Source organism: Phodopus roborovskii, unplaced genomic scaffold (assembly GCF_943737965.1).
Source record: "Phodopus roborovskii unplaced genomic scaffold, PHOROB, whole genome shotgun sequence".
NCBI lineage: Eukaryota > Metazoa > Chordata > Mammalia > Rodentia > Cricetidae > Phodopus > Phodopus roborovskii.
In genome coordinates, this window is record NW_026125295.1 from 39,548,859 (window position 1) to 39,573,230 (window position 24,372).

Here is a 24,372-nt window from a genome sequence, read left to right on the forward strand (position 1 = left end):
AATGCATTTTTAATGTTTTTCATACCAGATTTTTAATACTGGATTGTGTTAATGGGAGTAAAAGCCATTGTACTGATCTAAAATTTCTCTCTGTATGACATACCAAAAGATGAGCCACAAATACAAAAACATGCCTTTCTAGTTCTTTCTGGTCCCCAGGTGAAACTGATATCCTTTGTCTTGCTTGAGTAGGTCAATGAGCTCTCTGCTTAATGCTCTCAACCATGATTAATTTCTTTCCATAGAATGTAATTCATGAATTAGATTCTCTTTCCCTCTGTACTAAAAAATATTAGTTCTTTGAGAATTTTATCTCAATATTTTATTTAAAATTGATTATTTCATACACTATATTCTGATTATGGGTTTCTCTCCCCTGCTCCTCCCAGTTCTTCCCTCACCTCCATGTCCATCCCTTCTGGCTCTTAAACTCTTTCTGTCTCCTCTTCTACTGCCTTTAGGGGAGGGATTTGATGCAGACATCCCATTTAGGGCTGCATGTTTCAACTTTCATGGAAATCATTTTATTTATGCCAAAAGGGCAGTATTTTCAGAGATCTGTAATTATTGCAAATCAAGATAAAATTTTCTTGGCATCACCTTCCTTGTACTGTTTGTCTTTCTAGAGAAGTGTCCATATTTTTCTTATTTCTTTCTTCTCACTGGCTCTCTCTTTTTCCAAAATTCACTGTGTTCTTCTATTTTTTGTCTTTCATTAATGCATTTTTGCCAATTGGCAAATATATATATATATATATATATATATATATATATATATGTATATGTATATTATGGTTACCTTTTCCACCCTCTTTTGTTCCTTCTGTCAGCACCCTGCTTTATGAATCTCTTTTCCATATTAACTAACTTTTGATTAGTTTAGTGCTCACCACAGTTTAACTCAGACTATATATATGACCTGAGTTTAGAACTAATCACCAGAGAATGGGTTAATCAGCAGGTATACACTTGGACATTATGCTTTCCCTTCTCCAAAATCTGTTAGTTGCCAATAGATCAGCAGCAAGTGTTGGGGTCCTGTGATCTTCTTCCACATTCATAGCTGAATTTCATAAATGAGGTTCCCCTAAAATTCACATATCATTTAATGCACTTGGGCATTTTCTCCTCTCACCCTACTTTTATTTCTCCCCCACTTCCGTCAGATCCCACCTCTTTACAAGGCTCTTTTTTCACAGTCATGTCTTTGTGTTTTGTCTTCAGACCAATTGAGTTAAACCAGGGCCATCTGTGTGATGGTGACTTTCAAACTATCAATTTGGGGCTTAGGGGACTCACTTGTAGTATACACTGAAGACAATATCTGTGCCCCACCCCACATCTACTAGGAGCTAATAACTATTAAGCAGGGTAGGCTCTGGTCTTGTGAACCCTCCCCATCCATGCTTGGTTGACAGGAGGCTCAATCTTCTTCAGGCCCAATGCAGCAAATATAATCTGAATTCTTGGGCCAGTGATTTACAGATGAAGAATCCAAGTTGAAATGCAGTTATGCATAAGTTTGAATGCAGTAAAATGACTGAATAAATTATATTTGTGTGTTCTTAGGACGTACTGATTTATGGCTCACAGTGAAAGACAAGTGTGTTTTGAATTATATAAATTAAGATAGTTTTGATTTTGAAATAACCCCTGTGAATGTTTGTTTTTGTTCTTGTTCATTTAAGGACCCATAAAAAAGTTTGAATATTTGTTAGATACTAAATATCCCAGAAATGCTTGAGTTCAGTATTAGCTGACTATCTCACAGATGTTCAAACTTTATTTTTAGCAAGCTATGAATCACTTGTATATAAAAACATGCAATTCCTATTTATCATAGATGTTATGAGCCAGTGCTTTAGTGGTGACCCTTGTAAGAAAAATATTTAGTTTTAAAATAAAACTTTAGGAAAATTTCTTACTCTACCTGCTCCACAGCAGTTTGAACTATTTCTCTCCTTTTTAACTTTCTGTCAAACTTTTCTAGTAATCACCAATTCTTAAGTATTTATGATGAGATAATGGAATTCATGAGCATACCCGAGGCCAACAGTTCCCAACAGCCACTCTCTTACTTGCTTCAATACAAATGCTTCACTAACATTCTGTACTAATAGACTTCTTAATGTACTGCCCCCACATTCAGTAGCAGATGCAGTAAATTAACATGCATTTCTTTGCTTAAATGGATCTTGCTTTCTGATGACTTCCAGGTTTGACTCTACATAGTGTGCTATCTTTAACTATGTCAGAGAGCTATGAGATATACAGCTTATTTGTGAATGGGAGGGTGGACAAATCAGAATCGCCATCAATAGAAGGTGTCTACATCTCATTGGTGCTGAGTGAAATGTATTAGTAGTTTTTAATAAACCTATGCACATATAATTCTTCACAGTTTACGAAGTTATTTCGTGCACTGCATCCTCTCTGATTGTCTCAATGACAGCACACATTGGGAAATTATGAAATTATGCCCATGTATATGGATGATAGACTCTGAAATGCAGTGAGTTGCTAGTACTGTTTCTTATGACATCATTTGAAACCTGGGTTCTTGAATTTTTAACTCAAGACTCTAGGCTTGGGTTGAAAATGGTTTAAGAAACAATTTATAAAGAATGTTGTATATAATGTGCAGAAGTCAGTTTACTTTTTGATAGAAATTTCATAATGAAAATTAACTATCTTTTTAGGTCCATATTGTAGTGACCTCAAAAAGTGTTAAGATTTATATTGACTGCTATGAAATTGTAGAAAAAGACATCAAGGAATCTGGGAATATCACAACTGATGGTTATGAAATTCTTGGAAAACTTCTTAAAGGAGAGAGGAAATCAGCAACAGTAAGTAATGGTATTTTTGATGTTTCGTGCTTTGTAGTAAATAAGATTGATGCAGTGTGTTCTAACTCTCTTAGTGAATTTTATTTATTTATTATTTATTTCCCTCAGTGAGTTTTAAACTGTCACATTTATTAGTCAGTTGAAGGTGTGGAAAAATTACACTCAGAGAACTTGCTACCAAGAGAACATGAAAATGTACATTTTTACTACTGAAGTCAAAATAAGATAGCCATGTACCAAGAAACACCACGTAATCTCTTAAAACAAGGCCATCCTGGGAAAGAAACAAGGAAAATAACTGTCTACACATCCAGCAAGGTCGAGATAGTTCATTTTTTAAAAAATAATTGTTTGCCTGAATTTGTACAACTGGACATGATGCCTCCATGACAATTAGCTGTGCTTGTCACTCACAGAGAGGTCTGACTTAGGAATATCATGGCAGTGCAGTCAACCGAAACCTAATTTCAAGTTTCATTGCCTCTCTATTTATGTTGTGATCCTGAAATGAAGACTAAGTCTCAAGCTTTCACTATCCTAGGCTCATTAGATATCCTAAAAGTCAAATAACAAACATTGTCCTAGAAACTAACAGTTTTGGCTTCTGTTATTATTACTTTTGAATGTCATTATTTTGGTTTTCTTCTGTAGACCAGATGTTCTTTTAGATATGAAAGGGAAGGTTTTTTTTTGGCTATAATATGGGAACAATTAGTTTAAATTTCCCCTCCCCCTTTCTTTTCTTCCCTCTTTCTTTCTTTCTTCCTTCCTTCCTTCCTTTCCTTTTTTGTTTTTTTTGGGGACAGGGTTTCTCTGTGACTCTGGAGGCAGTCCTGGAACTAGCTCTTGTAGACCTGGCTGGTCTTGCACTCACAGAGATCTGACTGCTTCTGCCTCTTGAGTGCTGGTATTAAAGGGGTGCACCACCAATGCCTCCTTTTTTGAGACCCACTGAGTTTAACCAAGATTGGCTGTGTGAACATAGATTTAGAGTTATCCATTTGTACCTTGTGGACTCATCAGTAGTTACATAGCTGAAGATGGTGTCTTCCTTTCCCCCAGAATTTATCAGTGGCTACTAACTAATGGGGGAGAAGTGGGGCCTCATGAACCTTTTGCTGATCCCCAGTTGACAGTTGACAGTTGACAGGTTCAGCCTTGTGCAACCATACTTACTGTGAGATGACTGCATTGTCTGTGTAATGTTCAGAAGACAGCATCTCATAGCTTGTCTCCCTGCCTCCCAGATATTACATTCTTTCCACCTGCTATTCTGTAATGTCCCCTGAACAGTAGAGAGGGGGAAGGACTAAAAGTGGGCATAGAACGTGTGCCAAAAATGTATTATTCAGGAATAAACACTCACCACCATGTATTCCCAGCACTGTTGGCAGCCATGTATCTCTTTCTACATCCACTGCCATTCACTGTGAAAAGAAACTTCTATGATTAAGGCTGGGGGTAATGTTGTCTATAAATATTTAGAATGCAGATTAGTCCCATGACAATTTAAGAATTGTATTAAGTTCACCTCTAGAGCCTCAGACCTCACCAGTCAAGGGTATTTTGACTGGTTTACAGTTTGAATTCCTTCTCATGGAGCAGACCTGAAATCCTATCAGAGATCAGCTGGCAGGTTGGTATTGTAGTTTATGGAGTTGATAGCTAGGTGAGTTGTTAATGCCTTTTCTCTTCTCATAGCCTCCTGGCTTCAGTGAGGAAACAATCATCAGACCTTTAAAAGAATGGCTGTGTCTAGACAGCCCTTTTCCTTTGTTTGAATAGTTATATCCTAAATTCTAAAAAGACAGAAGGCATGTGCTTCACTGAAATAGTTCAATGGAGGGTCATAAAATTATTAGTTTATTTCTAGACAATAATTTTGAAAGCGAAGATCACCAACTATAGAATAAGGTAAAACTTTCTTTAATGTTACTTTTCTAAAAGACACATTGTTAAATATTGATTTAAACATATGTAGTATTTAAATTAATTTAAACACAGAAGCCAATGTTCCTAAATAACTTAGTCAAACATTTCTTTTCAGCAAGTGAATCAGGAACAGGATCTTGGCAGACTCAGTCCCCATTACTGTCTGTTTTAGGCACATATTTTCTTACTTCTTACCACATGAGCACAACAGTGCTCTCAGGAGTGTAAGCTCTAGAGAGAATCTGCCTGAAGTTGGAAAGATTAAAATGTTTAAAATGTGTTCCCGCATGCTTAGCTTATGTGACTGTTGGTTGTTTGCAGTTCCAAATCCAGAGCTTTGACATTGTCTGCAGCCCAGTGTGGACCAGCAGAGACAGATGTTGTGACATTCCCTCTAGGGTGAGTAAGTCCTGTCCTGGCTTTACTTGTCCCCAGGACCCTTATGATGCAAATGGTCTGCAAGAAGAACTAGCACTCATCAGCTACAGCTCTAGGTTGGAGCCCATGGATGATTGCAATGTGTGTGTGCTTTTTAGCTATCACTGCACAGGTCAGGGTACCTGACCCTTTGCTTGAAGAGTAGGTGTGCACAAGACCATATCTGGAAATTCAACAACAGCCATGGAGGTCATGCTCAGCCAATGTGTTCGATAAATCTACTTACTGCAGATTTCCTACTGATTAACAGGCTTTTACTGAATAAAAATATCACTTTTCTGAATTACTAAGGACCTTTTGATAGAAGGATTACATACATTCATACATATATACACATATACATACAAACATGTGAGTGTATGTGTGTATCTGTGTTATATATAGGTGGAAATAGTTATAAAGTTTAGGCTTTTGGCAGGCACAGCTGCATACATCTGCTAGACAAATGATAAATTAAATATTTGGTGGTCATTTATTATAAGCCATCAACCCTTCAATATGCTAAGGTTGTAGTGGTAAAAAGTGAGTTTCTGTGAAAGGCAATGAGAGAAATTAATTAATATTATTTCTCCATGGCTCTGGGCTTTTTATCTGTGGATTCAACCAAATATAGACTGGAAATATCAAAAACACTTTATCTACTGAATATATATATATATATATATATGTACATATACATATATATATGAGTATGTAATTATTTATGTATATATGTGTGTGTGTATGTGTAGCTTTAGCTTTCTTGAGATATTTGTCAACCTCACACAAACATTTTTCTTGCCATTACTCCTTAAATATCATAAGGTAACAGTTATTCATAGTACTTATTTTGTATCATGTAATCTTGATAAGATTTGAAGGATGCAGAAGGATGAATTTAGGCTACATGCAACACCTGCAGCATTTTATATGAGAGATATTTGTATCCTTAGGTTTAGATGTTTTCAGGATGTCCTGGGACAAATACACCAGACACCTAGGGGTTATCTGTGTTATGCTGCATAGTGGGGGTGAAAAGAGGGGTAGTGATGGCAAGTGCCATCCACTGTTGGTAATAAGAGAGTTAAGCAGATTCCCAGTGAGGTGAAGGAGAAAACTATGAGGAAGATACTCCAGCCCTAAGGCCCATAGTGTGCTCCAGTTATCTGAGAAATGTGACATAAAGGGACAGTGTTGGCCATAGTGAAAGTGAATTAGGAAAGTGATACACAGTAGGACACCCATGCTGGTTTACTGAATAGGGAGAGCCTTGGAAACCAAGGAAAGAAAAGGCTTTGCACTATGTTTTGTTGATGTTTAAGATATATAGATAGCATTTTTTTAATAACAGGGATTAAAGGAAATTGGGCTAAATTACTTGTGGTCCTGCTAATCTTAGCATTACTTTGTTACATATGGTTTGCTCAAGCAAAGCACAAAGCATCTGAGCAAATTCTAATGTTAGACCATTTATAAGTGTTGATAACTAGCAGTTATTTCTTCCAGTTGGGAAACAGATTCTCATGTATGTAAATAGGGTTAGTGGCTGGAATGTCACCTTCTACTCCTCACTAACTTTATATGCAAATAATCCTTTCGAAATTTCAGAGAGATGAAGCAAAATGCCCTGCACTTCCAAATGCTTGCACCTGTACACAGGACAGCGTTGGACCTCCAGGCCCTCCAGGCCCTGCAGTAAGGAAACCAAAATAGTTACTGTCATTATTGTCTAGTTTTGAAATTTTCTTGGATGGGGTTCTTTGGAATGATCACCTGTTTGTCAGTATGGAGGCCATAAAATGCTTTTTGTCCATTTGTGCTTTTGATGATAGAATATGCTAAACTTCCAGCCATCTTTATAAAAGATTTTGAGATCTGAATGGAGTAAATCAAAAAAGAATATTTGGGAGCTGTCAAGATGAGTCAGTGGATTATTGCTATGCCTAATGACCTGTGTCTTATCCCTGGGACCCACATAGTGGAGTACAAGAACCAAATTTTGCAAGTTGTTCTCTGGCTTCCACTCATGTGCTGTGGAATAAATATACAAATGTAATAAGAATATTTTTAAAAAAGATAATTTGATTCCAGTGCTTGGCCCATTTATCTAGCCACCCAGGGATAACAACATTGGCACTCTTCAAGACTTCTCTCTTAAAAACACAAGTTTGGGTTTCCATCTGTAAATTCGAGAGCTTGGAAATGTCTTATGTCTCCTGAAAGTTTTTGTATGAATGGGATAGATCCATGATTTGGAAAGCTGATAAAAAAACTCACTTAGAACCTAGAACATATGCATCTGACATAACATACCATGAACATAGCATATGAAGTTCATGTTCTGAGATCTAGAGAGATTTGGATATTTTCCTCAAAGAATATAATTCTTTTGATTATTTCCCTTTGAGAATATAATTCAAACAATTCTCAAAAACATTTTTCTTTTTATTCAATTGCTATAAGTACAACAAGAAGAAACAAAGAATGTGCAAAGTTTTGAAGTTCTATTTTCCTGTGTGTTTGTATGAAACAAATTTATTTCTTAGCCATGCTGGGGCTCAAACCAGGGCTTTCTTTACATATGCAAGTGACTGGCCACAGAGCTGCATGCTAGCTGTGACATGCAGTTTTACTTTAATATTTTATAAATAGATTGGAAGTAGTGACCTTTTATGGATGGCATTCCTTCTTGAAACACTATTTTTCTATATCAATGTCTATTTCCCTTATGCTCACACTGTTGTTATGTTTTAGGGAGGACCTGGTGCAAAAGGTCCCAGAGGTGAGAGAGGCATCAATGGTGCAGTTGTAAGTACATTTCATCACTCCAAATATTTATCAGTATGTAGAATTCCAGTTGTTTAAGTTTCCTTGGAGGTGATATTTGACCTTAGTTTTGTATACCTCAGGTTGCATCATTATCCTTGGTTTCAGACAAAATGAGCAAGTGTTATAAATTAAATCTAATGAAATTTGAGGAATCTTTGAATGCCCTACATATTATATAATGCTTTTTACTTTGCAAAGTCTACATCTACTTTTAATAGAACTTTTATTGAAATCTAAGTGTTCTTGAGAATTCATCACATATTTCACTTTTTAAATGTGTAGTTAAGAGATGAATGAGTATCATCAACACAGTTTTATACAAGTATATATTCCCAAAATGTTTATGTAGACCAAGCAATGATGCTTTCAGTCTATGAAGAGAAACTTCTGAATGTTCGAAATGGAATGTATTACATCACTTCCCTCCCCTCTATCCCTTCTCTCTTTTCCTCATATATTTTAGGGGCCTCCAGGTCCCCGTGGAGATACAGGCCCTCCAGGCCCTCAGGGTCCTCCAGGACCCCAGGGACCCAATGGACTCTCCATTCCAGGAGAACAGGTAAGCATACAAGCTTTCTATAGTAAATGAAATGTTGAGTTAACAATGTATTTAAATGGAATGTTCTTTTTTTGTTTTTCCTTTACTGTTTTATTGTCCTTCCACTTAGTTGTTTTTGGTAGTAGTGTTTATAGTGCCTCAGAGATGTTATGCAAGCTCTCCGTCATCTATCTATATCCCCAGACCTTTGCAAACTCTTGTTTTAAGATGGGGTCTTGAGATTACTCTGTGGTCAGTGCAGGACTTGAACTTATGATTCTCTTGATTCAGTCTTCTGAGTAGCTGAGATGAAAGCCATGAGCCACTTGGGGCTGGCTTATCTGCAGTTCTATGTGATTCTATATTCAAATGTTCTCCAGGCTAGTTACACAGACAGTTTCCTCTGATGGATGCTATTTTAGATATGTAATGGGATATGGAATAAATAACTGTAGAAAAAAATGTTTCTACTTATTTGATCTCTCAAAAAGCTTCCTAAAGGTAATGCATATATCACTTTTGTTAAACTATATCATTCAAAGTATATATATTATCCTATAATTATATAACGGCATCTTATAATATTAAGTAGAAATTACAGAATGGCATTTACTGGAGAAAGTGAATGCTAATAATAATAATAATAATAATAATAATAATAATAATAATAGTAAACTGGTTTATTCATCTGCCTTAAGACAGGCCTATGTGCTTGTCTCTGAACCTTTACACTGAACTTATGAAGTGGTGAAGGTGCAAAAGTGACTTCCTTTTAAGTTTAATCTCCATAATCCCTGAGAACCATCTTCTCCCTGTCCACTCTAGGGTCGCCAGGGAATGAAAGGTGATGCAGGGGAACCAGGGCTTCCTGGCCGGACAGTGAGTTCTCCAAATTACTCCTTTTACCTGTTGTGTGTTGTTTGCAAAGTTGTCTTTGAGGGTTGCAAATTTGTTTCAGAGAGAGAGAGAGAGAGAGAGAGAGAGAGAGAGAGAGAGAGAGAGGGAGAGAGGGAGAGAGAGAGGGAGAGGGAGGTGGAGGGAGAGAGACAGAGACAGAGAGAGCAAATGGAGTCTAGTGGATGGGTGGGGTGATGGGAGGAGCTGGAAGAAGGGAAAAGCATAATCAGAATATATTATATGAAAATGGAATTTTAATTAAAAAAATGGGAAAAATGGAGCCTGTATGTGTGCTTCACTGGACTTGTATTCTCACTCTGTTCTATGTGTGTACTGTTTAGTTCTGACATGACCTCTGATACTGCTTTGCTGACTGTTGTCTATATGCCTGGTACTGTGTTTGGCCATGGTCTTCTGTTTCTTTTCAGAGCCCCAACACTTGGTACTTTTGAAAACATCTTGCCGAGTGTTAATAATTATTTTCTACACAAACAATATTTCACTGCAAGCTGTTTGCTCCCTTTTGTACAGGGAACTCCAGGATTGCCTGGCCCACCAGGACCAATGGGACCACCAGGAGACAGAGTAAGTTTTGGGCCACACATATTAATTACAGAATCCTTACAGTCCTTTTTGCATGGTTGGAGATGTAGAGTTCACATATCTTGTGGAAGGCTTCAAAATAGTATCAGTGGACCATCCAGCATCAAACCCATCCTGAGTTCCCTTAAACAATGATGGAACTTTGGGGGAAGTGTTTGAAATTTTAAAGTTGTATTAGATTCAGATCCCAGTAAATCATTTTTAACTGATTAGAAAAACATTCAGGAGACTTAGGAATTTCTTTATATCCTAAAATTAAAATCTTTATCATGAGACAGATTTTATATAACTTGGAGAGTAGCCTTAACTTTTTATAGCATTTCCATTTTAGTCCTAAGGAACTCTACACACCTTTAGAAGACAAGTGCGACTTCTGAGGTTGATGCGGGTGCAAAGAGCTGGTATTTAATAGGGATTTTCTCTGTTTGTGGCAGCATTCAAATTTGTCCCTGACTAAGGGTAATAACAAGGTAGGTTAATTGGTAACCTTGGGAACATAGTGTTTATGCTTCATTCACCAATGCCATGGAGACATTTGTTTCAATAAGAGACCAAAACTTGCTCTAGTAAGAGGAATTTAGAGATGCTAGAATTGCTCAAAGCTCACAAATCTTCCAGCTTTTCAGCATTTTATGGTTTAAACAACAACATGAGGATTGTCTGCACTCTATCAGTCAGGCTAAACTGTGACTATCAGCCTTCTCTGGAAGGGTTAGTGCTGTACCTGCTGTCAGTAACCATGTGATTTGCTAACCTTAATATCTGTAAGTAATCACTGGCAAAAAGGTGTTACTCAGTGGAAGCAATGATTGACCAAGATAACTCAAAATAGTAGACGATGTGCTCCTGAGCTCTGTTTCCATGCTTCCGTTTACATTTGAAAGGAAAATGTCAAAGAGCAAGCCCTAGACCCTGATAAGGAATTTGGAGACTGTACTAACTAACATACATGTTCTTTAGCTTCTTTTGAGACTGGCACTCTGGGCAATATGGCAAAAGCTTTATTTTCTAATAAAGAACTACAGTGAGAGACTACAAAGGTAACATCTTCCTTCCCAAAACAACAACAACAAACCAAGTATGCCACCCAGAAAGTGACAGTGGGGCTAAACTTCTGCTGTGGTCTAGCTCTACACATCACAACCCATCCCAGTATGTACTTCAGATGGAGGTGGTGGGGTCCTGAGGTTGACTTCCCAGCTACAGGCAATCAGGCAGCCACTGCTGTTGTCTCTGTACCCAGAAAGATGAGGGTTGGGAGGACCTGAACATTTTCTCTCTGAAACCTTAATCCATGTTCATAATTGTGCTGCATCTATTCTGGTCTCCCAGGATGAAAATGAGGAAAAGTTATAAGAACTCATTCCCTCCTACCACAGCTCCCTCCATCCACCTGCCTGTTGTTTAGTAAGCTGTCTCTGAGGCTAAAAGAAGGTACACAGAGGGAGAAGGACAGAAGCACTTTTAGACAGTGAGGGAGACTATGGGTGTAGGGATCTTGGCCAACAACAACAACAACAAAAAGAAAAAAAAAAGAAAAGAAAAGAAGTAGAAAAAAGAAAGCAACAGGAACTCATAGGGAAATAGGGGGAACATGAAGCCAAAGATTAAGGTTCTGTAGGAGCACCAGGACATGTGACTGTCTTGATTTATTCTGAAAGGAAAAACAACAGAAGAACCCCAGATGCTTGTATCTAATATACATACTTATAAAAAATGATCATTAGTCTATTATAACACCATTGCAAGGAACATAACAGCTGCCTGCTTACAACTGGAAGTGTAACTAAAAGTTGAAGCCTGATGGTCTGCAGGTGGCTCAAGATAACCTCTCTGTTAAGGACTATAAGACTAAATATTCCTCATCCAAAATTTAGAACTATTTCTTCAAAGTCCCAAGCATGACTAGATTATCCAAAATATAGTATTCACTAAAAATGAGATGGAGCATACTAGGTAGCATTTGGATATCTTTAGATGGAAGAGATGCCATTCCAACTGTCTCAGCAAAACTACTGGAACATTTTTGTTTCTTAAGTGGCTCTCAGAAGTAATATTGGTTTTGTATCAGATGGACTCAGAGTCTGGTTTGTGTTAAGCAGGCCTAGGTCCTTTGGAAAGCAGCCTGAAAGTTTAGCCCTTTAAGTTTCTGAAAAGATTTTTTTATTATTATTTTGGAGGAGGGGATGGGATATAGAGTATTTTAAAACTCCTTTAAATGAAACTTTTCAAGTTTCTGGTGTTGTGAAGTCAGTAGACTAAGAAATATGGACACTGAATGGTTGCAGACAAAATAATCATTTTCTCATGTTTATTTTCAAAAACTGGGCTGGCTGGGAACTCACAGCAATCCTCCTGTCTCAACCTCCCAAATGCTGGCAATACAGTCATGTAGCCGCCATGCCTGGTACTAATCATCCTTATTCTCTGCAGAAAATGGGACAAAAATCATTTCTGACAGAGGAATGCCACAAACATAAACAGCAAACTGACTCACAAGTCCTCAGCTGGCTTTCAGAGATCTGTTTTTGGGAACAAAAGCTGACTAGGTAGCAGGGTGACTCACTGCACGCAGAGGTCATTTGGCACTGTACAGAGAGGAAGAGCTCATCAGTGTGGACAAGAGAGCCAAAGGGCAGCCCCGTAGAGAGGTGCACCCTGCCCTTCCTTGATGCTCACACTGACACAGCTTGGCCCTGCTGATGAACAGAGAGAGTTTTAATGCTAGTTGTGAGAATGGAAATCATCCTTTGCTCTTAGGGTGTAGGGCAGTTAGTACATTGTTGCCTCTTTCAGAGAGCAACTGCTTAGTGGACAGAGTCAATATCTCTTAGCCCTTCTTTACATTCTTACTGCAGTCAAAACTAGAGTCTGCCTTCCCTGAAAAAAGATTAGTTTGACATTTAGAATGGTTTTACTTGTAACTATACAAATGGTTGAGCATAGGAACTAATTACTCAGTAAATGTATTGAAATGAGTTGAATCCATACCTACCAAACACCAAATCCTTCTTATGACCCTTTTACCCCTAACTTGTTCATGTTCATTTTCTTCCTAATTTGTAATTGTGATTTCATTCTTACACAGGGTTTCACTGGAAAAGATGGTGCCATGGGACCGAGAGGCCCACCTGGGCCCCCGGTAAGAGCTGAGTGGGTTACACTGTTTCCATATGGTCTTCAGTATTCCTTTGTTCCCATTTTGCTAGTGAGAAAACCTGATTTGAGTTACCCTCCATCTGTGCTGTTGGGTGTATTGTTATATAAGCTGTTTGGTTTTATTTTTATAAATCAAAATGTGCTAGAGAAAACACTTGTCAAAATACAGATGCTTAAACAAGTTATGTTTGAGAAATATCTCAGACTATCTTGGCCACTAGCTAGTTAGTCTCATGGTTTTCCTCTTTATTGAATGGTTATGTTCAGGACTTCAGGGGCTCCTTCCTGAATCCAGAGCTCATGACATTTAAATGTTAAGGACATTATTAATGAGCAACCACCAATCATTCTCGGGAAGTGGGTCTTATGAGCAACTTAAACAAAGGGTCTTCTTATGAGTTGTGAAGAAGATGCTGAAGACATGAGATTCTGCAACTTCTTAGAGTAGAAATGCCCATAGGGGAGGTCACAGTGAGATATGGACAGTGGCTGTGCCCCATCTTTATGGCAGGATTTGGAGAGTCCAGAACATATGTTTTATTACTTATTTTTTATACATATGTTTTTAGGGTTAATTATTTAACCCAAGTCTACTGCAGAGCTCAGGTTTTTGCATAAATTGATGGAGAGCTATTTTGATAAAATCTTATGATTCCGTTTAACAGAAATGGTAGTCTTTAGAATATGATGTATTGGATATTATATTATAAATAGTCCAGTAGATACATGGTGGAACTGCCTGAAAGTTGACTTAAAATCAACAGCAAGAAATTCTTGTGGTTTTGCTGGGTTGCAGAGTGCTGATAGGATGGAGAGACTTGGAGCCTGGTGAATGTCCCTGAGGAAGAAGTGATTTCTAGACTCCTCTACAGATGCCAGAAGCATGGCCAAACTATGATAAACCTAGCCACTTTTTATCTCCCTTCTAGCCAAAGTTTCCATCCCTATCTATTGGAACTTTTATTTTTATTTTTGTTACAGAAATAACCTAAAGAAATAGGAGTTTCTTTCTGTAAATATGCTTTGTAAAAAGTTACTGAGATTGTAGTCTAGAAATTGTGAAACTGGTTATATGTGTGCATGTAATTTCCCCATTGTTCTTAAACTGAAATTCCAAGATTGCCCATAACCCATGTTATTTTAAATTGAGGCTGCCCTCTTCCTTACCGTGTAATGATATTCTGCTTCTTTTACAAGTTTTTAAACCTGGCTGCAATTCTTTAGTTACTGTAGCTAGGATTTTGCCCTCGTCATAACCTTTCCTTTCTTGGTCTGTAATTGTAGGGAACCCCAGGCTCTCCAGGAGTCACAGGGCCAAGTGGGAAACCAGGAAAACCTGGAGATCATGGCAGACCAGTAAGTAGATGCCTTGCATGTCTACCGACTTCCATTCTGTTGTGGACACAGATAATGAGAACGCTAAGTCTGTGCATAGATAGGTTATCTCAGCCATAAATGTATTTGGAACCTCTGCTGAAACGATAAACTCACAGATTTGACTTGGGAATAGTTCTGAAGCCTTTTTTCCACTGCTGGGTTGCTATAATTTCCTGGGATGAAATTGCGGTCCTTGGGTTTCTTTAAAAGGAGGAAGGGATTACGAGCCAAGACACATATTTTTGCACTGTATAAACACTCAGAGCTTCAGAGCTGGCTCAGCAAAACCATTCTTTTTATTTATAAATGGTATGCTGTTTAAGACATAAAAATACATGATCAGAGTGCAGGGCGGCTACCTCCTCGGTTTAGTAGTGTTAACCCTTCAGCAGATAGCACTAGCCAGCTGCATCATTTGTTTTGTGCTCCATAGCTGAGGATGCTGGAACATTAGATCAGTGTCAAAAGTATTTATTGGGGCCTGTGGAGATGGCTTAGTGGATAGAAATGCTAGTCATGCAAATATAAAGATCTAAGTTTGAATCTCCAGAACATGTATAAAAAGCTGGACATGTATAATTATCTGCTATCCCAGTGTTCCCACAGAGAGAAGGGAGGATGAAATGGGAGGAGTGCTCGGGCAAGATGTCTGCCATCCACAGTGGAAAAAAAGCAAAGAGAATTCGTTTCAAACAACATGGGAGTTGAGGGTGAACACCCAAGGCTGTCCTCAGACCTCCACACGTGTGTAATGGCACACATACACCTACATATTTATACTCAGATGGCCTCACCACACATGTGTACATGCAAACTAAATCATTCACTAGGCTAAGTAGTATAGTGCTTGCCTACAATGTACAAGGCTATGGGTTCAACACTTAGGGCAAACAAATAAATCAGAAGCCAAACTTAAGTTGGTTATTTTACTTTCCTAATGCAGTCCTTTCCCAATATATATCTGATTTATCTCTTCTCATTTGTATGTTTAGTTAGAAATAAGAATTACAATAGTATTATACCTATCACTACTTTTGAATTAGTACCTTCTAGCTGAATTTGAATTAGTACCTTCTAGCTGAAGTATTTGAAGTAACTATTGAGCTTCATGCCATTCATGGTTAATTTTGCATTAGTGTGGGGCAAGGGTATTGCTAATCTATGCAAGGAGAGGCTCAAACATTTCCATGGTTTTTACTTGAGATGTGATTGCTAGAAACTGGTAGTAAAGATGCTTCTACAAGATCATGGAAAAGATGACAGGGAAAATATTCCCATGGTCTCTTAATGATATGCTTGTCTAAACAAGATAGCATAAGGCAAACCCAATTGACATGCCAACATATATGGAGGAGATATTACAAGGCCTCACACCTAGATGATGAACTAAAGGCAGTTAATGGTCTGATGAGAGAGGGGAGCTTAGTTTTCTTTAGAGATGAGACCCTGAAAGGTTTTCTAATACCAAGTGGTCAGACCTAAATTAACTCAGGAGAGAGAGAGAGAAAGAGAAAGAGGGAGAGAAATAATTGAGGGGGAGTAATGAAAGGAGTTAGGGGGAGCTGAAAGGGTAGTTATGACATACTCATGTATCAATTTCTCAAAAAATTTAAACAAGCAATGTAGACTAGGAATAACTTGAAAAGGTAAATCAGAAACATTTTGAAAGAGCAAGAAATAAAAAAATAATAACTGCAGTTTGCACAAAGCTGCATATTCAGTATTAGCATTCCCACAAAATATAATACTTTTGGTAATGAGAAAGCCAAGCATAAGTTTTTCTTACAATAATTATAATTCACTATACATGTGTTTGGACCTCATGTTTCAGAGCAAAAAAGCTCTGAGAGCATCTAATTTTTCTTTAAAAATACTATTTTGGCATCTGTATTGAAAATAGGCTACTAAGAGCAACAACAGAAAGTAGGGAGGTCAGTTAAGAGGATATTGGAATAGTTACACTAAGCCTTGATTTGAACTACAGTGGTTTTCATGGGAAAAGTACAAGTTGGTTTAGCTGGAACCATATTCTCAACATCAGATTTGTTAATGACTTGGATGTTCCCTCAGTTGGCAGTTTCAAAAGATACTACTGACAGATAAGAAGTTCCTTCAAAAGAGCTCTCCTGGACAGGGAGGGACCTCTGATTAAGTATGATAAAGATTATGTGGTTGTTTGGGTGTGAGACCAATTCAGAAGGAGAAGCACCCGTTTTTTTTTTTTTTTTTCTCTTTCACCCAATGCACAAAGACTAACTGAAGGAAGAAGGAACTACATCATTATCTAGGTTGCTGACAGAAAGCCCACTAGTTCTTACTAGAAGTGAATGGCTGTCAAGCTTTTTGATATCCCACAATAAACAGCTGAGCTGAATAACCATGGGTAACTTGAAGTGTGATAGTTCAAGTGCAGTTTGAGTTCTAGTTTACATATTTCAGTTGCAAGCCTATGTGGTAAATGGCACATAGATTTTGTAATTGTTCTAAAATTCACACCTGAACAAGGCTTTGGAAGGAACCTATTTGGTAGGGGATTATATTATTTTTATAGAAAAGAAAAATGTTAGTGGCAAGGTTCTAAGTGTGATGCACCATTCTGCTGGCTTATCAGACAATAGACTCTGACCTCTCTATTGTCCTTCCTGTCCATGCATAATTTTGAATCAGTGATTCTCAACCTTTCTAATGCTGTGTCATTTTACCACAGTTCCTCATATTGTGGTGAACCCATCATAAAAATATTTTTGTTGCTGCTTCATAAAAGTAATTTTGCTACTGTTATGAATCATAATGGAAACATCTGTGTTTTCTGATGTTCTTAGGTGACCCCTGTGAAAGGGTCATTTGAATCCCATAGGGGTTGTGACCCATGATTAAGAACTGCTGTTTTAGACCACATCTTCCTGTTTCTAAAGTATGAAATTCCTCTGTTTCAGGGTCAATCTGGGTTAAAAGGAGAAAAAGGTGATAGGGTATGTATTTCTTAAAATTTGACTTAATTTTATTTCAAGCATTAAATGTTGACATCTGAAGTTATAGAAATAATATTTTAATTTTTTAAAATTTAATTACCTAGGGGGACATTGCTTCTCAGAACATGATGCGAGCAGTTGCAAGACAAGTCTGCGAACAACTAATAAGTGGTAATTTATTGTTTAGCATTTAAATCTGTAAACAACTAATAAGTGGTAATTTATTGTTTACCATTTGAATGGCTTTAAAAATTATCCTGGGAAAAATACAGAACTTAACTCACATAGAGTGCAGGCTAGCCATGAACTCAGGGTTCTCCTTCTGAAATTTAGTCAGTGCTTCTCACAGCATAATCCCGAAGAACACATCCCTTAAAATTGCCTAATTTTCTTGTTGGAAATGAGAGTTCTTTGATCATGTTCTAAACCCAGTGAATAATTGTGCTTGGAAATAAGGCCCAGAAATAATATATTTTTCAATGTACACTTACAAAAGTTCTCATTTGTACTGAAACCTGAGCTTCATTGTCTTAGGTACCTAGAAAAGTGACACACTGTCCTAATTTAAAAAGGTTCTCTTTTAGGTGTCATTCAGCACAGTGAAAGGCAGTGTGTTTCCAAGCCTCACCATACTTTGATAACTCTTACATTCACAATAAAGTTTACGGTTTGAGTTGAATATTTTGTGAAAAATAACCATTGATCAAGGGTCACTTTATGCTGGGAGGCCAATGTGCTTTGCTTTTATTGTTGGTACCAATTAGAATACACCCTGGAGAGAAGAAAGAAGGAGGTGGGTTTCCTTAGATGCTAAGAGAAAGCTTCACTTCCCAATCTCACCCCTCCCTTCCTGGGTTTCCTTCTAACAAGTCTTCCTATTTACAGGTCAGATGAGCAGATTCAATCAGATGCTCAATCAGATTCCAAATGACTACCACTCAAGTCGCAACCAGCCTGGCCCACCAGGTCCCCCAGGGCCCCCTGGCAGTGCTGGAACCAGAGGAGAACCAGGGCCTGGGGGGCGACCAGGATTTCCTGGCACACCAGGCATGCAGGGAGCCCCTGGTGAACGAGGTGGGTCTTTCTGGCTTTACACAGAGATAGCAGAAGAGCTTGCACATGACGGAATTGGGGACAGTTGAAAGCATTTGGAAGGCAGAATTTGGCAAACCACTTCAGTGTTATTTGGAAAAGTCCAGACAAGCTGTCTGGGAGCCACCTTCCTCTTTAGTAATCTGCAGGTCACAGGTCTGTATCCCGGTGATAGGGGTGTGAGAAAACAGATGTTGTTTTCAGCAGATTTCAGTGCAGACATTTCTGTCCACTGATTTTTCTTGTGGCTCTAGCAGAAAGTAGTGCCTTGGCAGAAGGACTCAGGCCTCAGACCTGACTAAGTGTTGTGACTGTGGCAAGAACTGAGCAGCAACCGAGGACATTTAGCAGCCCAGTGGTTTAGGTCCAAATTCTTTCTATTCCTTCATTCAAGGCCTGACACTGGTTCTAGATATTTGTTCGACTTTAATTTCATGGTAGATAAATGAAATTGAAAGTGGGGGGAGAGAAATAAATTTTTTCCTGCTTCCAGATGTTTCAGAACAGTGAATGCCAGATTAAGAGTTATACAACCCTGCTATCTGATGGTGTCAGTGCTGTGCACACACAGCTCTTAAAGTCTACCCGAAGGGCCTTTTCTAAGATCTGTGTTTTTAATTACTATCTGACAATATATTGGGCATATCTGCATCCTTCAAATAATTCCCCTCTGACTTTCAGCCAGATTTGTTTCTTGGCCATGAATCTGGAATTACACAAATGTCTAGAAAGAATTTGGCTTAAGGAGTAAACTTCTGGGAGAAATTAGGTTCTGTTTTCACTACAGAAATAAGTTACTTGAATTATTATTATTTAAGATGGAAAATCATGTTTCCAGCTAAAATTTTCCCATGCTTTTCCTTTTTTTATCTTTTTGTAGGTTTGCCTGGAGAGAAAGGTGAAAGGGGCATTGGGTCTCCAGGACCCCGAGGGCTGCCTGGACCCCCAGGTAGGCTTGTTAGGAGATCAGATTGGGAAAGTCTGTGAAGTGTGACAGGAAACTTCATAGCATCAACTTTATACAAATATGGTGGCCTTTTAGCAAGAAGTTGGGTTTGGATGTTCTCTTCGTTGAAGAACAAGCTCTGTTAGGTGTTTGTCACAGCTTCAGTATTTGAAGGCATGACTGTCTCTGACCTAAAAAAGGGTTACTTTGTTTTATAGGGACTTTCTGTATGGTTTTTTGTTTGTTTGTTTATTTTGGTTTGGTTTTTGTCATTGTTGTTTTTATTTGCTTTTTCTAGTATTCTTCAACATGGAATTATTAGAGAGAGAAAAATTAAAAGACTTGACACAAATTTTCATTTACATTTGCTCATGTTTCAAGAAAACAATAGCTGTCCAGTTGTTTTGACCACGCTGAAAATAAATTTTTTTCTTTTATTTAAAGATTAATAATCCTCTGTTTGTCTAAATATCTGTCTGCCTGCCTGAATGTCTGCCTAAATATCTATTTATATATCATCTAATTATTTGTGTGTGTATTCTATGGTGTACATGTAGGTGCTAGAGGACAACTTATAGGATTTGGTTCTCTTTGTCCAGCATATGGGGTCCTGGGGATTGAACTCCTTTTTTAGGCTTGGCAGCAAGCACTCTTACTTACCAAGTCATTTTGTTGCCCCACATTTTTCTTCTCTTTATGAGGTTTCTGGATCTTTGCATCCAAGGCCAGCTCTGTGGTTAAAACTTTACATTTATGTTAATCATAACTATGTGCCACTTTATCCAGAAAGACTGTTACTTGCTTCATATATGCTGGGGATGTGGACCAGATACTCACTTGGCTTCCTGATGCAGCCATTCCAGGCATCCTTGTCCCTGTGAGAATGGGAGCAAAGAAGAGACTTCACAGATAATTTTAGCTTGGCTTAATTCTTGCTAAATCAGTTTTTCTTAAACGGAATTGCTACAGTAATGGATTGCTGGCATTAATTCATCACAAGAAAGCTCTTTGGTTCATACTGGGAATTTCTTACGGACTTGTTTTCTTATCATGGTAGTCTAATCTCAAGTTACTGGAGATGTCAATCATTTGAGTATTGGAGACTGCTTCAGGTGTTTGTTTTAACTTCACACTAGGTCCCCAAGGAGAATCCAGAACGGGCCCACCAGGGTCTACAGGATCAAGAGGCCCTCCTGGTCCCCCTGGTCGTCCTGGAAACTCAGGTATCCGTGGACCCCCAGGTCCTCCTGGATATTGTGATTCATCCCAGTGTTCCAGCATCCCATACAATGGGCAAGGCTATCCAGGTATGTCTTAAATAAAGAGCCCTAGGATTGAAGGAAGCCAGAGTTAAGGATTTTGTGGAGATGTCAACTTTCTTCAGTTGTGTATTTTGAATATGCTACAGTATTGTTTTCTAAAGCACAAAACACCTTTTACTATTAGTATTTAGATAACCACTTTCCCTCACTACATTTCTGGATTTACCAAACCATATCATTAACTTCTCCAAAACTCTCCTGGGAATTAAATGAATGTTACCATTTTGTGAGTTTTTTCCCTTAAAGGGATAGAGAGATAAACAAAAAATACAGTTATAAAATATATATGAAAAGTATTTTAGTAATCTAATTTACCTATAATAGCATAGTACAGACAGCTGAAATAATTCATCATCTTGCACCAGCCATGGAATTGATCAAATATGGAACTTAACACTTCCCAGGGTTGTTAATGAAATTCCAGTCTTCCCCAGTTGTAGGCAGCAGAAGTCTCTTGCATCTGACACTGGGGGATGTGAGGTTTGGGAGGCATGTTGGTCCGGTGCCTTTTCATTAGTGCATCCTCATGCATCTTGCAAGTTTAAAAACGATACTGCCATTTGACATGGTATGCTACTAGCAAATAGTGCATGAGTAGTTGAATATCTAAATATCTATATATCTGTATATTTATGGGCATGATTTTATATGATTGAAAGTAATAATGTATTCAAATGCATAGTTCCATGTAACCCATTCATAAGATTATAATTTGATTTTTTTGTAAAACAAATTTAAATCATTACTGCCTTATGGCATATGTGAACTGGAAATATATGGATATATACATATACTTTAACATTTACATAGATGGATGTGTGTGTGTGTGTGTGTGTGTGTGTGTGTGTGTGTGTATACATATAGTTTGCATAGTAATTCGACTTTTAAAAACTATCACCTTTGACCTGTTTCAGGTTCCGGTTAACACATTTTCTAAGTCTCCAGTGCTGCTTACAGTTTGAATACATGAAAATCCTGTTTCTGAGATGTTTGCGCACGTGCTTATTAGAAAAATGAGTCTGTATGGAAATCTCACCGCAGATATGGTTAATGAACTGGGTCGGCATCATACAGGAGGGTGGAGACTGGATACTAACTCGAATGATACAAAAGCAGTGGTGTCAGCCTGATGCTTTCCAGCAGTAATGTAGAAAACCATCTTTTTCAAAGTTCAAACACAGCCACAAGGAGACTTCTCGGTGAAGGACATGCCTAATAAGCTACTAACCAGCAGAGATTCGCCATGTTACAAAAGACAATTAACCTGGTCGAAGAGAAATGTCCTATGTAAATAATAAACTAATTGTGGCTTGTACATGATCTGGATGGGAACCTATCCACTAACAAGTTTTGTAACAACTCAATGGTTTGCTTCTGCACCAAAGCCTGCTGGTTGCTTGCTCTTTGCGGTAATAACAGCGAATGGATTCTGCTCCCTTCTTGCTTGCTAGCAGCCTGTCTGAGTTTTGGCACATGTGTGAGTTCAGGGCATGTGACTTCTCAGTATCCCATGTGTGTACTCTCATCTTTTTTTTTTTTAACTGCAATTTTTTCAAACCAAAGTTTAAAAATTACCATTCCTTCCTTTTTGGATATAGTCACAGGTGTTCCTCAGCCAATGGCTGTAACTCTGTGTGAGACACAGCCACTGAAGACAGTGGACTGTGTATTTCCCAGTGACAGCTTCTTTCCACCTGAGTTCAGTTTCTAGACACCAATGCTCTTCATGTGCTCGGCTCTCTGAGTTGTTCTTTGACGTGAGGAGTGAACAGTTATTTAGGGATTTGCCAGAAATCCTACCCAAGTAACCGTGTTTACAGTTTTTGGACCAATTTCTTATCCTTCCCAGGTTTTGCCCATTGATTGTATTTACTGCTGGGTCTTTGAAGGTGTGCCCCCTCCTCCATTTGATTACCAAATTCTCTCTGCACATATGCACCTGGAAATAATTGGACCACTGTAACACATCTATTTATGGTTGTGAGATTAAGACTGGAGTGACGTCGCCTCAGGTGACAACTTAACCTTTGCTGTGTGTGTGTGTACCTTTCAAGCCATGCCATAACTGTAATGTTGAATCGGACAGAGCCTTATGTGCCCGAGGGTGGGGCCTATCTGCCTGATCGTGAGCCCTTCATCGTGCCTGTGGAGCCTGAGAGGACAGCAGAATACGAGGAGGACTACGGTGCAGACGAGCCTGAATGGGAGCACCCTGACAACATGCTTTGGCGGCGTGCACTGCAGCCAGGCCCTGGGCAGTGAACCTGAGAAGGCCGGTTCATCGAGGTGGGAGGTGCTGGGATTCTGATTCACAGGTCAGGCAGGGCAGCATACATCCTTTCTGTGATGTTTTCTTCACGTTGCTTCACCCACAAGTGCTCCTTTCTGACTGTAGGGAACTTTGTTTCTCCAGGCAGTCTAGCTCACAACAGTCTGTAGACATTCATGCATTTGCTGTTCAAATGCTTGCAACAACACACACTGTCCACAGATGCTGCAAGGAGAGAACAAACGCAGGGTAGGCTGTGGCAGTCAAACTTGTAGGTTAAACAGCAAGCCCTGGAAGCCAGGGCAGCTATGTATTCGGAAAGCACCTTAGTATTTCTCAGTACTAATATGTGATTCAGTCACATCTCATTTCCAGTAATTCCTCTCCTAAAATCAAGATGGAGGGAAGCACCAGCCCACTCCAGTGTTTCACCCCCTTTCCTCCCTTCTATTATGAATTAGAGCACACAATCTTAAGCCTCTTAACAACCACAGACCTTCTGCCACATAGCTGAAGTTATTGTATCAACTGGATACTGTTCCATATCGCTGTAATCGCTGTAGACGTCCTTGTTTTGACACACTAACATTTATGCCAAATTGCAGATTGTTCTGCAGAAATGGAAATGCATGTTTGTGTTGTATATTTACAATGAACTTTTTGCAGAACATGTTTCTTAGTTATTCAAGCAGTTGGAAATGTCTGCAAGACTATGAACATAGAATTGCTGCTTTTACATTTTAACTGCAGATTGTGAATTTCACTGCCTTATATTATTTATTTCTGAAACAAAAGAGGCATTTTTCAATAAAACTACTGAAAATATGACACTGCATATTCATTTTCTTTGAAGGGCCTTTTGGGATGCTCAAATGGTTGTTACAACAAACAAATTCATATCTGTGGATATGGTTACAGATCTTACTAATACTATTAAATTATAACTTTAGATTTCTTTTAATGCTATGGTGAAGTCATTGAAGAGATTGGTGAGAGCCTTAAAAATCTGGTAGATTCCAAAGGTTTTTTTTTTAGGAATGTAGAGGATGTGTGGGCTGGTGGAAAAATATTGAGGTATCCTAGGAGACCCCAAACAACCAAATAATCTACAACCCACACAACTTTGTATGCATTTAATTACTTTCCTATAGTTTGCCCAATAGCAAATTT

General features: G+C 38.4%; 1 protein-coding gene across 1 annotated transcript in view; it reads left to right on the forward strand.

Annotated features, from left to right (window-relative positions):
• Col12a1 (collagen type XII alpha 1 chain) overlaps positions 1-24,030 on the forward strand; it is a 116,662-nt gene extending 92,632 nt beyond the window's left edge. Inside the window, exons 52-66 of the mRNA XM_051173230.1 lie at positions 2,700-2,849; positions 5,103-5,180; positions 6,807-6,893; positions 7,953-8,006; positions 8,491-8,586; positions 9,391-9,444; positions 9,994-10,047; positions 13,154-13,207; positions 14,509-14,580; positions 17,538-17,573; positions 17,678-17,744; positions 18,459-18,647; positions 19,546-19,614; positions 20,748-20,918; positions 23,020-24,030. Of these exons, the coding sequence (XP_051029187.1) occupies positions 2,700-2,849; positions 5,103-5,180; positions 6,807-6,893; positions 7,953-8,006; positions 8,491-8,586; positions 9,391-9,444; positions 9,994-10,047; positions 13,154-13,207; positions 14,509-14,580; positions 17,538-17,573; positions 17,678-17,744; positions 18,459-18,647; positions 19,546-19,614; positions 20,748-20,918; positions 23,020-23,195 (1,407 nt within the window). The 3' untranslated portion in view covers positions 23,196-24,030. The remainder of the gene's footprint in view (positions 1-2,699; positions 2,850-5,102; positions 5,181-6,806; positions 6,894-7,952; positions 8,007-8,490; positions 8,587-9,390; positions 9,445-9,993; positions 10,048-13,153; positions 13,208-14,508; positions 14,581-17,537; positions 17,574-17,677; positions 17,745-18,458; positions 18,648-19,545; positions 19,615-20,747; positions 20,919-23,019) is intronic.
• Positions 24,031-24,372: the final 342 nt, after the last annotated feature.